The 18,093-nt window shown below is 38.3% G+C and overlaps 1 protein-coding gene across 9 annotated transcripts in view; it reads left to right on the top strand.

Moving 5' to 3' along the window:
* Positions 1-18,093, top strand: part of NAV3 (neuron navigator 3) — a 524,389-nt gene that overhangs the window by 414,063 nt on the left and 92,233 nt on the right. For 8 of the 9 annotated variants that reach the window (XM_052668319.1, XM_052668318.1, XM_052668316.1 and 5 more), the window contains 3 exons: positions 9,646-9,754; positions 10,155-10,538; positions 14,014-14,133. In XM_052668319.1, coding sequence (XP_052524279.1) covers positions 9,646-9,754; positions 10,155-10,538; positions 14,014-14,133 — 613 coding nt within the window. Of the gene's footprint in view, positions 1-3,458; positions 4,541-9,645; positions 9,755-10,154; positions 10,539-14,013; positions 14,134-18,093 lie in introns of those variants that run through there. The other variant, XM_052668322.1, reaches the window with a different exon arrangement.

The following is an 18,093-nucleotide window of genomic DNA, read 5'->3' as shown; positions in this document are numbered from 1 at the left end:
TGCACAGGTAATGGGGGTGATTGTTTGAAAAACAGTGTTTTTGCTGTATCAGTTTTTTGTGCTTTTTGTAGATGCTGAAGTTTCCATGGCAATAAATAGGAGGTATTACTTTTGGAGCACCCTACCTATTTCTAGCCTGCTATTGGGCAAGTGATGATTTGGTTTTACTTGTAGAGCCATGGGACAGGAGGCTGGTGCTGGAAGGTGAAGGAGATAGTAAGGCTGGTGCAGACATGAACTCTCAACAGTTACCTTGTTAATTCGAATAGTCACTTTCTTCTTTGGTTGTCCTCAGCCTGCTGCCATAGCTAACTCACCATATGTCTTATGCCTAAAGCCAGTTCTACCTCTTGGTAGAGCTACTGTAAGCCTGGGTTTCTCCACAGTTCCTCCATCTCTGCTGGGAATGTGTTCCAGCTGTGATCTCAAGTGCTTCAGAATTTTTCCCTCTTTTCTTTTTGGTGAGAATTCCCACAGCTCAACAGAGCACTCCCAGATGTTTTGATGGTGGATGTGCAGATCAGCAGCACAGCATACATGCAGTATGTGTAGCACCTCCTGCACACTTTGGGGGCAATATTTCTGTATGTAGTATCTGTAACATTTATCAGTTTCAGCAGAAAATTTATTGAAGAAGGATGTCAGTAAGTTAATTAAAAGTGGTACATATCTGTAACTACAGAGTGTGATTTCATGAAATCAGTGCTAATATTTGATTTTAGCGTTAATCAGAGTTTAAAGCAAAATGTTTAATTAAATAATTATTCATGAATTTGCAAATTTTGGCAAATTATAAAAAAATCTGAAGGATGAAGCAGAAATGACAGTAATTTAGTTTGAGTTATGTGCTAATATCAATGACAGTATTCTCATAACAGTATTCAATTTTCAACCTTTTATGTTACTGTGCTTCTTTTGTGCTCTGAAATAGAAACAGAGAAAAGAGAAGAATAGAGAAATGGGGGAAAACAAAGAATAGGTATGGAAATAGTTTACCAATTTTTTTTCAAGTAATCTTCACTGAAGAGACTCATAATGTTATGCATTTGCAGATCTATTACATAATTCATTTGAACAGCTGCTAATGATGTGCAGGGGCTTCAGAGAACATCTTATCTGACAGCAAAAGTTGTCCCAAGTCTATTAATGGTTAAAATCATTTCTATAATTCCTTTTATGAAAGAGATGGTAAATACATGTCATGCATTACAGTGACTGTGATGGAGTGGGGAAATTCCCTGTGCTGTTCTTTATTTAACCATGCTCCCATGTGCTGGGTGGGGAACACACTGAACTGCGGGGTGGTTGGGGAATAATGCTCTATCATGACATTTGCTTTCTTGTGGTCTCCCATACTGTGCGGTTGGTTTAGAAAGATTTATTTATTCATTGTTACAGTTTAAAATGGAGGTATGAGCTTTACAAAAGTGTTTTTCAATAAAGAAAACCAAGAATTTCCACACTGCAGTTTTATGTTTTGTCAAATAACAGACTGCAGAGAGGTGTGGTAAAGCACGAGGATAAATCCAGAACTCTTTGCACTGACAATTTGGTCAAAATGTACATGTGCATTTGCTCTATCTAAGGACAGATCTGTATACCAAATGGGGCAGTGGGATTCATAGGAGAAAAGTTTGTGTACTCTTATAATTGAGGGCTGTAGTGTAATGTTTGTATACATGAGGGCTGAATGAAGGTTGTGTGAGTAAACCAAATGCCTCCATATCCCCATGTTTCTCTCACTGTGTTTTTAATGCACAGAAGGAAAGGGTAGCTGCCAGCTATGCTCCTGGGGCCACCACAGAGCCCAGCTGTCATTTTTATTCTGGACTTTGTCCCATGCTGCAGCTGGGCTGCAGTGGGTAGCTCTGAGGACTAAATATGCCAGGCCAGTTTTGGTGCTTCTGTGTCCGGTGTGTCTGTGCAAAGAGCTGAGTGCTTCTCTAGGAGAGCAATGCTTGGTGCTGCCCACAGAGCTGGAGCCCCACTGAGAGCATCCCCACCAGCTGCTGCTGCTGGTGTTCACAAGCACGACTGCAGAAACCACCAAGGGCGTATGTGCCACTAGGCCGAGCAGACCATGGGAATTATGTCAATGGTGCAACCCTCCAGGTGTTGCTTTTCAGACTTCACATGTGAGAATTAATCATATCAGGGTGACAGTCTTCTTCTGGTCCCATGACTCTGTGGGTTAGGTGGGGGGTAGGAGTGGGCTCTCTTCTTGACGCTGTCTTTCTAGGAATGTGTCAGTGATTCAGTGTGGAAACTCTCATTGCTTGAGACTGCTGACTCTTCTCTCAGTTCTGTGTTTATGAGGGTTACCCAGGAAAAAATGCAGTTTTCCGTCAACATTTTTTAAGGAGTTTCTCCCCCTGTTCTTTAATTTTTCTAATGTTTTAAAAACTGCACTGAGAAAGAGAAATGCAAGGAATGCACTGAGGCTTCTCTTTATATGCACTTATTCCTGTAGAGAATCTGAATACTTTATAATTCTTAGAGTGGCATTTTCAAAGGTTACCTCCCTGTCAAAGCTTTCCGGGTAAGGATATGAGAGAAGCAATATGTTGTTACATAAAAAAATCATCTTTGAAGATTTCTATGTAATGTTTTATGACACCACTTGCTCTTAAATAAGGAAATTTGTATATAGAAATTAGGAGTTTTTTTGTTTATCCTTCTATCATTTCTGGAGCTTACATCTTTTTCCCTGTCAGAAAAGGTATATATTAAAATGTAAAGTCTTCTTTTCCTCTTGATGTTTTATTTAAAAACCACATTTAGAATTGAACAACTTAGTTCAGACATGACATCAAGTTTCTTTATATGAAAATAACTATTCCAATTAATAGGATTTCTTCAGAAGATTGTGAAACAATAATTTAATCACAGCTTTTTAATTCCATACTAGAGTCTGAACCTCACAGAGATGCAAACAAGGTATATTTTAAGAGTAAAGAAACAAAATATTTCCTTCATTAAATCATCTTGCTGGGTAGTTGCTGTCGTATTCTATTTATTAGCTTCCTTACAATTTAAATTACATTTTCTAATTTATAACAGAAATTGCAAGGCTCGAGGTCCATTTGCAAATCTGCTTTTAGCTTCCTGCACAAGGGCTGGCAGTGATATGGAAGAAATAGTTCATCATCCTTACCTTTCTGGGAGAATACTAGCATTTGCACTGAGCTAGCTCTGTGACTGTAGCATCCCGTTCAGGTGGAGCTTTGTCTTGAAACCTGTGGCACTGTAAACTGGGCAGAGGCTTCTGTGTCTCCGGTTTAATTCACCAGGATGTTTGCTGCCATGGCAGCCAGCAGCATTCGCTGCAGTAGCAGAGAAGAGTCATATATCTGGGAATGCAGGTTGAATACTAAAATGCAAGGAGGCTTGTGCAGAGCTTTGCTTCAGTGGTTAATTTTGGCTCTTTATTGAGCTCTGACGTGGAGGCTGTACTTGCAGTTCTGTGTCAGCCCATCTGAAGTGAAGAGCCGTGCGCTGGGATCAGTCATGATCTGGTGAGAGAGGGAAAAACGCCTGAGATAGCACTTGTGCCTACTTTGGATTTCAGAGTGCAGCAGCCGTAGACAGAGATGCAGGCCCACCACTCCGATGAGACCAGTGATTGGATGGAGAGGGGAAAACACGGTTGGCTTTTGGGATTACTTCTGTGCTGGAGCAGAGTGTTTGATCAACTCTCTTCTGCTTGAGAGAAATCCAAGTGAAAATGACTGTAAGTACTGCAGATTAATGTGACAGGAGAGAAGTGGCTTAGCAGAGACAGCAGCGTAATTTTAAAGAAAATGACTGTGCCTGTCTAGTCATTTACAGTGTGTACTGTGCATGTTTGAGCTGTGCTTTTCATTACACGTGAAAGGATGTGCTCCCTGGGATGTGCAGTGTGTGATGCTGCAAGGTTCACCTCCAGACCGTGCTGAAGAACTGAACTGCTGCCCATCTCGGGAATATGAAATCTGACTGAGGCGAAGCACAGCTGGGAAGATGCAGCGATCTGCTGAACTGTCAGTGTTTAAAGGCAAGGAGGTTAGGAGAGAGTGTGTTCGTCTTCAGAAGCAGAAGTCTCTAACCAACCTCACGCTCATCAGCGAAGGGGAGAAGAGGCGACACTCATATAGGGAAAACTGGTTTGGAAACGCCTCCAAGTCCAGCCAGAGTTACCATCAGCAGGAGGCAGAAGCTGAAAGGAAAGGCTTGCTTTCCAAGGCACTCTCACGCTCAGTGCACTCCCTCTGTCAGCCTGGCCTCACCGCACCCCAAGCATTTCAAGCGCTACCATCTGCTGGAAGCAGGACTTTCAAGAGGTCTGGAGACCGTTGTACAGATGAAGGCTTTGGGATCGATAATCAGGAGAGGGGGAAATCAGATGATGAAAATGTATCCTGTACAGCTCATTTTGCTAGCAGGAACTGGGCAGAGGAGGAGGAGGAAGGCTGCTTGCGTGAAGGAACTGCACATCTGGATGAAGATGTCATAATAACGATGCTGGGGGACTTAGAACAGGTCCTTTATACTGATATTTTGGGTAAGTTCATGTTGTCTTCAAATCAGGAGACCCGTGAACTAGCACATTTCTGCACAGAGCAGATTTTTGATCTTGACAGTGATTTCATGAGACAGAATTGGGTTTGTTTGCAGTAGTATGCAAAAACAGGGTCTGGTCACTTTTTCCTTGTTTGCTTACTTTTATATCTAAAGACTGTGAAATGAAGACAATTGTCCAAATCATTTTTGATGGGTGCATGGGCAGCAATAATGTGTGAATAATTGAGTGTAGTTTTCTTAAGCTGTTGGAAATAAATAAGGTGAAACAATTAGGTACTATTAGTTCACTCTAAAATTAATCTCATGGCATTCGTTCCCATGAGTTTTAAACCAAACCTTGAATTCAAGATTCCAATTTATAGCAAATGTGTCTTATAGCAAATGGCCTACGTACAAACTGTCCATTACTGCTGTTCCCTTCCCTCTGTTGATAATTTCATCCATATATGAGGAATTGTTAGTGCCAGGGTTTTACAATTTTGCTGTATCAGTGCATGCCAGAGAGCATTTGAAATCCACTGCCATAGGTTCTTCAAAAGACTTCTGTATTATTGGCTTTACTTTTCATCTCTCAGTGCTCAAAGTGTTCATTTCTAGAGCTTTGTTCTTTAGCCTGTCAAATGGTTGAAATGTCTTCTTCCTTTTCCAAGGTCACCCAGCATGCACCTGGCCTGGAGGCTCTTTTCTGTTGGGTGTGCTAGCCTTGATTATGTTTAAACTTAGGACAAAATGTTTGCTGTACATGTAATGTAGAAAGCTATCATCTCCAAATGACAATGAAACAAGCACTGTCTTTTTATGATTAACCTGGTAGACTATAGCTGTATTCTAGAAGAGATTTCTTCTAGAGATTAGAAGCTTGTTAGCAAAGGCAGCTGAACTCTTCACCTTCTCTAGCTTCTCTTCATCTATCCTTGAGCAAATCTCTCTTTGTGAGCCTCAGTTTCCCCATCTGCAGAATGACACTGGTACTCTCATTTGTGAATGAAGTTTATGTCTAAGAGTAAAAATTCTCTGCTGCTTATATTTGAATCCTTTAGTGAAAATCACAAAATTAATGCAATTATTATTCTCTCATTATCTGCTTTGGGCTGTAATTATGTACACTCAAGTACCAAAATGATTCTGAATGCTATGTTTAAATGTTCAATGTGGGTAAGATTGAGAATAATAAATGTAGAAGTTTAACCTAGGTGATCACTGATTTCTGTAAGGTGCTTTATTTTGTTTCCTATGTGTGTATTTCACACAATGGAAGAACAAACAGTGTTTCTTAGAAACTTACTGAGAGAAGCTGTAATGTTTCACTATTAACAGGCAAGAATTTGGGAGGCAAATTTTTGGAATGTTTATGTTTAATACCAATGATAAAGCTACAAGTGATTTAAGGAGATTACATCCATGAAGTCAGTAAAATATCTACATCCAACTTCCTTGTAAGAGGAACAGTATTTTGAAAGAAAGTTTCAGAATACCCTGGTTTTAGTCATTCTTATCCCAGTCTTTTTGTGCATGAAGCAGAATGACTTTTCTTGTGTGCAAAGCAGAGTACTTGAGATTACAAACCATTTCTGATATGTGAGGACATGCAAATATAGGTAGACTGCATGATGGCAGTGCCTATTATTATAACAGGATGTCAGGAAGAATTTGGGATCCCTTTGAACCTATCTGTTGTGTCCCAGTCCTTCTGCAATAAGCACATAGTGGCTGTTCTGGAAACAAGGTATAGCTAGCTTTCAGAATAATGTATCCACCAGCCCTATGGTCTTCTGTGTGGAAGACTTTATGTACATTAGCAGCAACAGGAAAGTCCTGAAAATGTAGATAATGTCAGGTTCAAGTCAGGTCTGAGAGTCTCACACTCATCACAGAAAATTTTTCAAGTATTGTGGTCAGTTGTTTATTCTTTTTGACTTATTAATGAGGGATACAGCATAAGCTCATCAGTCCACTCTTAAGAGAAAGAAAAAATAATAGTTATTTGTAAAACAGTATCTATGATAATGGAGATTTCTAACTGGATCGTAACTGGAATGTTATGATCTTATAATACTATATAGTGCTATGTAAGTACCTCATAGCACTACATAGTATTTTAAGATCATAACGTTCATAACGTTCCAGTTCTATCTCTTTTAGAAAAAGTAGTTTTGATATTACCCCTGTGTGACTGAGACATCAAAAGAGATTAAATCTCAAAATTTCCACCTTTCCAGGGGATAAGAGTGCTACTTTTTATGATGTTATCTGTCTGAAGATGAGACATTCTCTGTGAAAATATATTTTGGCAGTTTGCCATATAAACATACTTTTTTTCTTTTGCTATTGCAATTGCACCTGAAGGCTTTGTTATACTAGTTATTGTGCAATATATATTAAAAAAGACAGTTATTGTCATTGTTGCTGCAAGAATTTGCAGAGTTAGCATACAGCAAAGGACAACTGGCAAGGACAAACAAGGAAGGAAAAGACAAAGATACTGTATGTGCAGATTATATTCAGTTCCTCAAATAAATACAGAGGTAAATGATTGCTTTGCCTTAATTCTGCCTGCCTACACTCTGAGATTTATCTTTCTGTGTTAACAGAATATTGCCTCATACCACCTAGCTTATGATTCACTTTTGGTTTGAGGCAAGGTAGGGAACAGGCCTGGAGTTTCCCCCACGTAAGTGTTGTGGCAGGAAGATTCACTCCTGAAAGTAAATTTAAGTGCATTTGCCAGAGGGACAAAGAGCAATGGCAGTGAAGAACTGTGTGCATCTGCCTGGAGGCTGTCCTGGACAGTCAGCCTGAGCTCTGTCTGGGCTTTCATCAGCAGGCTCAGTCTAACAGGGTGATCTCCAGCACAGCTTTGGCATGAGCTCTTCTGCCTCACAGGATTTTCCAGTATGGCACAGAAACCTCTGCAAATAGTACATGGGATCCATGCATGTACTGATCAGCAAGGTGCTTGACTAACAGATGCCTAGCCTAAAACACAGAACTAGTGGTGGTAATTTCAGCGAGTGTGAACATTTGCCTCCTTCAATGCACACAGATGTCTTATTTTAAGGAGCAAAACCTTCTGGGTGGGCATGCCATCAAGACGAGATGGAAGGTTTGGCAGCAGTACTTGTCTCCACCCCACTGTTGGTTCCATGCCACCGAGCCAGAGGTTTGTGGATGTCTGGCCATGAAATCACTGTGGAATTTATTCAGAGCAATAAAACAATTGGGATAGCACTGTTTCCTGAACAACTACTGGCTGCAGCAAAAGGGCAGAAGATATAGCTGGTCGTGCGGTAGTTGGGAAGTCCTCAAACTGGCATTGCTGCAAAAGCTAGCTTGACATTCTACCGGAGCTGCAGAGTATGTTGAATAGTACTGTACATCCTTGGGCTATCAGGGAAGAAAGAAAGGGTATACAGAATTTATATGCAATAACATGTTTCCATTAACTGCCAAAAGTTTCTTAACTGCCTGCATAGTGAGCAGACGACAGAAACATGGAGAGCACAGTAGCAAATTCAGGTTTGTCCTTGATCTGAAACACTTCATCCTTTAGTCAAAAATTAAAATAAATAAATTAAGTTAACCATGGTTAAAATGGTACCATTTTTTTCAGCAGGTTCTCTCTTGTATTTGAAATAAATGTCTCTATCTATATTCAAATCTGCCTATTGTAAACCCGTGTTAAACAAATGTGGTTTTGATACAACATAAACTTTGTATGTTTTACTCAGGTCTTCAAACAGACGTTGCATTTAGATTGTCTTATCAGGTTATTTTATTCGAATATTTCCCAGCTCTCTTGTCCCCAGACATGCTTCTGTCACTTAGATGATACACCATCCTTTTCCTTGGAGACATCATCTTTGTTGAATTTATACTTGTATAAATCCACATATCAACATGGGAAGAATAAGGATGGGAACAGAATGAGAAATGCAGCAACTTAGATATCAATTTTCATGTGTATTTTACATTTTACAAACGTGAAATATTACAATGCTACATAGTATTTTGTCTATGTTTAAATTTCTGATCTTGAAATTTGTACAGTGTTGAATTTAAATTCACAAGACTATGTCATGATGGATGTGTTCAAAGATGAAACAGTTTCTCAATGTTCTGAAAATTCCAGAAATAAAATAGAAGATTTTTCTGGATGGGAATGTTGGAATCTGGAGTTAGATATTAGAGATGTGTCTAGTGACTGCATGATATTGTAATTGATGGTAACTTTCCATAATGAGTAGGATTGACAAAGTGAGGTATGACTTCAAATTTGTCACGGATGGAGTAAAAAAGAGAGGACTTACAAGACCATCTATTCCAACAGTACTTCTATTGCCATTACTACCACTAAGCTACTAAACCATATCTCGTAGCTCCTCATCCAGACACCTCTTGAACACTACAGGGACGGCGACTCCATCTCCTCCCTGGGCAGGCCATTCCAGTTCCTGACCATCCCTTGAGAGAAAAGGTTTTTCCTTATGTCTAATCTAAATCTCACCTGGCACAACTTGTGGCTATTTGTTGCATCCCTGCTGAAGGCTGCTAAATTCCATAATCGTGTAAATGATTCACATACTTAAGAGTGTTTTGACTTTTAACCCAAGTAAAATATAATAATAGAATAATCTACTACTTCAGGAACCGAACCGTTAAAGAAAGATGCTTTGAGTACTTTGAAATAGTCTGGATGTTAAGTGCAGACAGAAGAACTGCTAAAGGTCATTCTAGTTCTTTCCAAACACAAATTTACTGTGGCTTTATTTCTTGCCACATCATGTAAAATGTCCAGGAGGAAAAAGAAGCTGTGTAACATCTCAAGTGGTCCAGGGTTGCATTTTGCTTTGATTGTAGAAGATAAAAATCCAGTCACTCTTAATCTGAGTTTCATTAATAAATTTCGGCCCTATCAGGATATTTCACTAACTTCAACATATGTGGTTTTTATTACGGAAAGAAAGAGGTTTGATTTTTTAACAAGAGACGGAGATGTTTACAATCATATGTATGTATTCTCAACTATTTAACATGATATATTTGTATGCACTTAAATTTATGTGACTTTTGTTTTATTTCTTTCAGGGGAAGACCCTGAAACAAGAAGGATGAGAACTGTAAAGAACATAGCAGACCTGAGGCAGAATTTGGAAGAAACTATGTCCAGCCTTAGAGGGACCCAGATAAGCCACAGGTAAGCTGCTTTTGTGTAGACTACTTAAATATCAGATTATAGAAATGTGTTATTACTTGCTATATGAATTAGAGACTTAACAAGGGAAAATTAACTATAACACCATCCGTATTGTTTTCTAGACTCCTTCAACCACTTATAAGTGACTTCAATGTACTTTTCCGTCAGTGTCCTATGCAATCATTCACAAAGATGTTTGTTTCATATACACATTTAATAGCCTTTAATAGATACTTAATAAAATTTATTCTAGATTATTTACAAGCAAACATTTTTATCACACAAATGTATGTGCCTGTGGACAGACAGACATGCACACACACACAACTTTTTTTAAATACTCCATCCTTTCTCCCAGGATGAGAGGAAGCATTCTGACTTCTCCATTTTGTTTTGACAGCACATTGGAGACAACTTTTGACAGCACTGTGACAACAGAAGTGAATGGAAGAAGCATACCGAGCTTGACAAGCCGGTCCACCCCAGTGACTTGGAGGCTTGGGCAGGCCAGTCCTCGGCTACAGGCAGGAGATGCCCCATCCCTGGGTGCCGGGTATCCTCGCAGCAGCACGAGTCGATTCATCCACACAGACCCTTCTCGATTCATGTACACCACCCCGCTTCGCCGAGCAGCTGTTTCTCGCCTTGGAAATATCTCACAGATCGACGTGAGTGAGAAGGGAAGCAGTGATTTGGATATGTCCTCTGAAGTTGACGCTGGTGGCTACATGAGTGATGGGGATATCCTTGGAAAAAGTCTCAGAACAGATGACATCAATAGTGGGTAAGCAGCACTTTCTCCTGTTTGAACTAACATCAGATTGGCAAGTTCATTAGCATCTTCCTGAAAAATTCTGACATACAGGTGGGAGCTGCATTACGGATGCTAATAAAAATCTATGTATTAGAAATAATAGTAATAAAAATAAGCCCTTAAGTTGCCAGCAATGTTCCACCTGCAGTCAAATCCAGATCCTTCTCTTTCACATCAATATGAATTTGCAGTGAGCGTTGATAATAACACAGGTATATTGCTTTGGAATTTCTTAGTTGTCTGGTAAACCATCAGTTTTCACTACTTGCCTTGAGATGGGTTTTCTGGCAGTAGTTTTATATTTTATTAGAGATGGTAGATATGGAATTGGACCCAGCTAACGAAAAGCAGTTGCTGACAGGCCTGCCTTTCTCTGTTAACTGCTTTGCATACTGTCATCTGTACTCTGTGTTTCAAAATGATACTGCAGTTTTTCATCATTGCATATCATCAGAGCGGGAGGAATATCTTTTGATGGAAGAATAGAATGGTTATTATCCTGGTTTATCCAGGAGGAAGACTGAACATTACTTATAAACATACTTTTTGGCCAATCAATTGATTGACTTTCAGATACATCATTCCTTATGATACCAAGAGGTTGACCAAAGTACTTTTTTCGTGTGGAAGTTGAGTTTCTCTATAAAAGATTTTTTTTTTTCAATTTTCAGTTTTTTGAAAAGGAAGTTTCTGACTGATTTGTAAGTATATATAGCATAAGGGTCTTTATGCTGAGATAACAAAAAAATATACAACTTAAGTTTCAAATTACTATTGAACAATTCTTACTCCTATGCATCCTATTACTTCACCCCTATGTATGTTAAAAGTTTTAAAGCATTATTTTTTTTAAAAAAAGGCATATTACAATGTTATCCATACATAAATTGCAGTTCAGTGTTGCAGCAAATTTTATTTTAGGTGACAAGTTGGCTGCTCAAAGGTTCTTGGTGGCTTAGGTTCAAACACTGGTTTGAACAAAGTCCCATAGAGCCAATGGCCTTGTCACCCTGCACTACCTCACTCTGCATACATTTAGGACTGTCAGTCTAATCTTTTGTTTTGAAGTATAGCTATGATAAAAGAATGATAGCTGATGAAATCAAATATGATACGTTCCTAAAAGGAAATCTGAGTTTGTAATCCAGCCTGTGCCTTGATTATTGTCTCACCTCAAGCAGCACCAAAAGACTAATTTCTAGAAATACCATAACTGTAAAGAAAGCAAATTCCTATATCTGTTAACACACTGTGTCAATTATGAAAGGAATAGTACTGATAAGCCTGCCTGGAGCGTAGCATTAGTGGCTAAAAAATTGGATGCCATATGCATGTGTGCTAGAAAAGACAATGAAACGAAGAAAACAAAGAGTAGGTCTTGACTACAGTACAGAAGCAGAGAAAATTAATATTGAAAATGTAATAGCTTAATGTCTGAAGACCTTTTATAATAAAGAAAATATAAATTCCGCCTTTAATGGATGCATAGATTTATTTAAAAAGATTTCAAAAAGAGCTGAATCCTTTGCAGTGACTGATGAGTTGTATTAGTTAGCTTATCACTTTAGAGAATGAATATAGTCATCTTGTGTGACTTTTCTTTGCATCAGTAATAAGTATGACTCAATAGACAGTAAGTTACAGTGTGCTCAGTTAACGTTTTTAGGTGTGGTAAATGTTAAAAGCAAGTTAATAAGTTCAGAAAATTCAAAATTCATCGAGGCATATAAAGTCTTATCTTCTTCATTCCTCTTCCATTTTCAGTTTAATTACTTTAAACACTTGGGGATAGGAATGCAGCAGTAATTAGAATTTAGTGTGAGGGAGGCCTGTTAAGAGACTTGTAATATCTCTCCATTCAGGCCTTAGTTATAGAGTACATAATCCATATAGACTGGTTTTCACTCAAATCACAGCAAAATTTAATATGCAATTTAAGAACCTTGGAGTGTATTGCTGAATATACCCCTCCTAAATAATCTCTCAAAAAGTCTCAAAATAAAAGGAAAATCTAGTACCTTAGGAAAAAAATAATTAAAGTTATCTTCTGCAGATTTCTGATATCAGACTTTCAGAAGTCCCCTTCTGAACTGCAGATCCCTTGGCATTTAGTTAAAAATAAACAAACTAATCCTTTGTGTTTTAATGTATATGAGGTTGCCATCATCCAGACTGCCATTCAGCTTGCTGTCCCAAGCTGTTGGTGTCTCACAGGGCTTCCCTACCACAGCTTTGAACTCTTAAGTCTGGACCAGTTCACATCACGGGGGTGATGATGGGTGTTGCTGGACTTCTGTGTCACTCCCTTGGTCTCCTGGATTGAGAGATCAGTTGATTTGTACTAGATCAGCTCCAGAAGGAGACATGGGATGAGGGCCAACACTACATCTGGAGCACCAGTGGTGTGTGTGAGTTTTGGCTTGTGCTTCAGAGTCTGTGTAGAGTTATTAAAGTCAAGTGTTTGTATACTTGGACACTTTGGCTGAAAGATGGATTTGAATGGCATCATTTCATGGCCCTAGGAAAACTTTCGTTAAAGATTGTTTGAATTGTGAGTGAAGTTCTGTATTTTAGACATTCTCCCAGCATTCAGGATCCCTCTTATTTCAGTAAGCCTGTACATTTGTTTTTTAATAGGTTCACTGGGGTACGCCAATATTTTTCAGTTATCAAAAATAAGAAGGAGGTATAAAAATCAACTCTTTGAAGGCAGACAGTTTAATGTAAGCTTCTTCAAGAAAATAATGGAGAGGTCTTGAGACAAGCTCACAGTAATGCTCAGTTACAAGCACCATTTTAAACATCTCACAGAGATAACTAAATTGTAGGTAGACATTTCAGAAATTACTGCTGCCACTTGAAATTCAGAATTCTTTAATGGTTCTCTAGTGAGTAAGAAGCACTATTCCCTCTGTTGAATTCATTAGTCATTCACTATAATGTGAATCAAGCAAAGGAAACACAGATAGAAACAGATGTATAAATACCACTGTAAGGGCTTCAGTGATATCTCTCTTCATATATGAGTGTGTGCATCCTAGCAGGGACTATGGATTTAGGTTCTTAATTTCTCTTCCAATTTAGATGAATGATTTTGTTTGCTCTTTTGTTTTTCCATTAGATTTATACCTCTTGCATCTAGTGTTATTCTTTGACAAGACTGCAGTACTTAAAAGGTACTTCAAATTTACAAAGATATTTGAGAGCTTCAGTCTAAATATATTTTGGCAAAACAGGTTACTCTTACCAAATGATCCTAGAAAATGAGCACATAGCTAATCTCCCTTCACCGAGCCCATAAGCTGGGAATATTTAGTCTAAGTCTACATCTAATAGCATAGTCTTTACCTTAAGCAGTTGAATTCCACACTCCATTAACTTTAGAGTGAAACACAGTTGGCAGATGGCTGCATTTCCCACTGATTGACCACACATTTATTTTCAGGTACATGACAGATGGAGGACTCAACCTATATACGAGAAGTCTGAACCGAATACCAGACCTAGCTACTTCTCGAGATGTCATTCAGAGAGGGGTTCATGACGTGACCGTGGATGCAGACAGGTAATGGTGCTTTGCACAGTCAAAACCTATCTGAGCTTTACAGACATTTTTCATCCTCCGTACCTGCTAATATACCACTGTCCTGATCATAAGGAGTAGCAAGAGAAAGCAAGCTTCAAAGTCTAGATGTTTGATCACTGAATATGCCAAATGCTGCAATGGATGGGGAAAAAGCAAGTTTCTTGCAAGGGAAAGGGAATCAGAGGAAGAATTTACTGTTGAATGTGTGAGTGAATATACTGAGCAGCTCAGACCTCAGACCTATAAACTTGAATTTCTGAAGAAGGGCATGATTTTTACGGGTTGCCTTGTCAGTAGATGAGCACACACAGTCCCTAGGCAGCAGGGAGCTTGCTTGTGCCTGACAAGTGGGGCAAAACACAATTCTGGAGTTAGCTGGAACCAGAACCCTGCTCTTCTTCCCCTATATTGCCCCTGAGCAGTGGGAGGCGATAAGTATGGTTATGTTCTACTATTTATGCAGCGTGAAAAGAAACATTATCATACCCCCATACACGTATACATAGGTGTGAATATAAAAATGTACTCCCACTAGTACTTCTAAAGATCATGCAAGAGTTTTCTTTTGGCTTGTGTCCATCTCTGGGAAATACAGATCCATAACCTAACTTTTGCAGAACTTCATCATCACAGAGCTGTCAGCTCTGAGGTTTTGGTCAGACAATCACAGAGATAAGGAGCAGCTGTGAAATTTGGCAGTGTTCAGTTTCAGGGGTTTAGTCCCATCCTTTCAAAATCAATGTTTTTAATCAAGAAGGGTTGAAAGATTTGTGGAGCAGCTTTGGTTTTGTAAACCCAGCAAGCTAGTTGAAGCTTCAGAACAATAATCTAGATATGATACTATTTTCACTTCTCCCAGTTTTACAGTGGAAATATATCTATGACACAAGTCAGGAATAGTCTGCATTCGTTAAACAATAAATGCAGTGCAGTAAGATAGACAACATAATTTTCTTCTAGAGATTCTAGTTACTTAAAATAAAGGATTGCTTTAACTGATTTAACACTTATTGACCTTGAAGAAAAAATCACTTTTATATAGTTTGTGTTGGTTATTTGGAACACAAGCAATGATGCTATGCAAAGACCAGAAGAGTGTTAGTAGGCGTTTAAGAAAAATAAGTTGGATAGAACTCAGGCAGTAACAGAAGGAGAAAATGAAATGTGGGCAGGAGAGACTTTTGTGAGCTCTGTATGTGAGAACAAGAACCTTAAGCATAAAGTGGGAGAGATGGTGGACAATTTGGGAGTTAGAAATCCAATAATTAAAGACAGAGAACATAGACAATGCCACATTTTTGTGTTTCTCTATATAGAGTTCATTTGGGATGGGAAGTTATTAGAGATCTTACTTTGAATTATTCACAACCAGATTTCAAACCACAAATTTTCCAGGGAAAAAGGAAGTCCAAATTTAGGGATTTTAAAATTTTCTTCTTATTCTTTCTACCCTAAATGCCACTCAGAGCCTTTGTGCTTGTTTTTCTTTGATGTGTTATTCAGTAATGTATGTGTTAATTTGTTCTGTATAGTGTGCAATTATGTATGTTCTGGATGTGAAAATACGAAGAAGCTATCAGTTCTAAGTTAATGAGGTTGCCCAGTATTTGCCAATACATAAATCTGTTTTGGTTTGTTTTCACAGACTTATCAGAGTAGTTAAAAAATAGCACGCCCAAAACTACTATGTTGTTTCTGAGCCTTTCATCTTTGAGTCTTTTTCATGTTAAGATTTTAAAGCAGAGAGTTCAGAATTGCCAAGAGATTGTTTTTGGTCTTGAGCGAAAAGCTGACCAGTGTTACGCAAGATGCAAAGCTTTTAAAATACTGGAATTCATGCATACTTATGGAAGAGTTATTTGATCTCAACAACTAAAATTTACATATATTCAATCTTCATTGTACATTCTCAGACTGCTCTTGACATTAGTAAACTGCATGAATCGTCCTCAAAGTAATTTTTTTGAGGTTAAAGCCTATAGTGAAGTCGGATTTACTTTGTACTGACGCTTTACCCTTATACAAACAATGACAGCTTGTGCTGGTCCGGACCCTTTAAATGGGATGTCATATTACATGCCATTTATTATCATATTATTAAAAACTTAATCATGATGCACTGGCATGAAGAATTTAAATTAAAGATTAGACTACTTTGCCATTTTCTGACCTTTCAGTGCTTGATTTTTAGAAACTTAATCATCTTTGACACTTATTTTTTTGCGTATCAGTGTACTCTATTCCTTTAAGTGACAAGAAGGTGTTTAGGAAGTGGGAAAAGCTCAAGTAGTTTTATGAGTTTTGACGACAGCGAAACATATGCTTGCCAAAAATGAATCACAAAAAAATTGTTCTAGGTCACTCAATAAAATTATTTCTTTGATCTTCACCAAAGCATGTCACATTTATATGAAGTCAAATGAGAAAGCAGTATAGAAATTGCTGAGACTCCTGCTTTGTTTGAAAGGAGATGTTTTGAACCTTCACAACAGTATGGGTACCTGAGATTCATTATCATCTCAGGTAGCTTTTACATATAATTTTTATATTCTAGAAAGTAGAGGGGGATTATTTCAGGGTTTCAAGGTATTCTTTGCCACTAATATGATGAACTTCCATTAAAGAGCATTATTCTATTTTCTGTTGGCCAGATAGATACATGAACAACATTTGCATTTTCTCTATAGTATCATTATTATAAGCTATTTTCATAGTTGGCAGGATTTGCCCTGCCCTTTCTGTTGTAAAAGATTCTGCTGGCATCTCTGTGCAGGGAGAAAATAAATGATAGGTTGCAAATACTGACTTACATTAGCTGGCATCCAAGGAGAGAAACTATCTGTCCATCACTACAGCCAGCAAGTTTTGCTGACAGCAGATCCATGTTCTTCATGAAAATTCATCTTAGATTTTCTCTAATGACCTAAACTGCAGCTTCTGCTTACATTTTACAGCTTCTTTGTTTTTGTGAGCTGACAGTACAGTATTCATCAGACAGGTGGGCTGATAATAGCCATGAGTAATACCATTTTTGGAAAATTTATACTTTCAATCTAATTCTTGTCTCAGGGATAAGTCTGGAGTAATTCATTAAAATTAAGGGCATAATCTTGTGTTAAAAGACAATCAGGTCTCCAACTTGCACTCTTAAGTTGGTTTCTGATGACACCTGCATTTCTGCTTATTTGGTGAGTGCCAAAAAGCAAAGTATTCAAGGATCTCCTTTTGGAAACAGCGCAAGTAAACTCATCCAAGCAATAATATTAAATTGCCCTTTGAACAACTTCATAAAAAGTTAAATGCATGAACACGACATAAGCTCAGGCTCAAGTGTTGCTTGTGTGCTGCTCTGGAAAGCAGATCACTGTAGAAGTGTGGTTGTTTGTTCTGGGGGAAATGCAGAGTGGTTGTTTGTTCTGGGGGAAAGAACTGAAATGGTTCAGTAAAAGGATGGAGGGAACTGGCACATGTCAATGGTTGGATCTTCTTCTCTTGATTTTTTTTTATTGACATCTTTTGTCTGTAGGTGCCTCTTCCTTATTAGTGAGTTACCTTCTGTCAGATACCATAAAAATTTAGGTAGAGAGCAAGACACATTGTTTGCAGTGAGCGTAACTAGGGGTGTGTTTGGGAGAGTTCTAAGTGGTATGATGTTACTTTTCATTTATTCTTCTATCTTCCTGCTCTACTCTCTATCATTTGCCCTCTGGGACTCTTAGAGGGAGTATTTAAGGAACATTCTTGGAGTTGAAAACCTTTTTCAAGGTATGATGAGCCAAAAGAGATTAAACAGAACCACACAAAATGAATTATATTCTTGGAAAGAGTAAGGTTCATTGAAAGGTAAATGGTAGTAGTTCCAAACCACCCTGTATTGTCCTTAAAAGCTGTTAAGGAGGCCTGATGAAGGAGGAGGAGGAGTTGTTGTCAGGTTGTTCT

Source organism: Tympanuchus pallidicinctus, unplaced genomic scaffold (assembly GCF_026119805.1).
Source record: "Tympanuchus pallidicinctus isolate F22 unplaced genomic scaffold, pur_lepc_1.0 scaffold8, whole genome shotgun sequence".
NCBI classification, from domain to species: Eukaryota; Metazoa; Chordata; class Aves; order Galliformes; family Phasianidae; genus Tympanuchus; species Tympanuchus pallidicinctus.
Note: the sequence above shows the minus strand (reverse complement) of the source record. Positions and strands in the feature narration are given on the sequence as shown.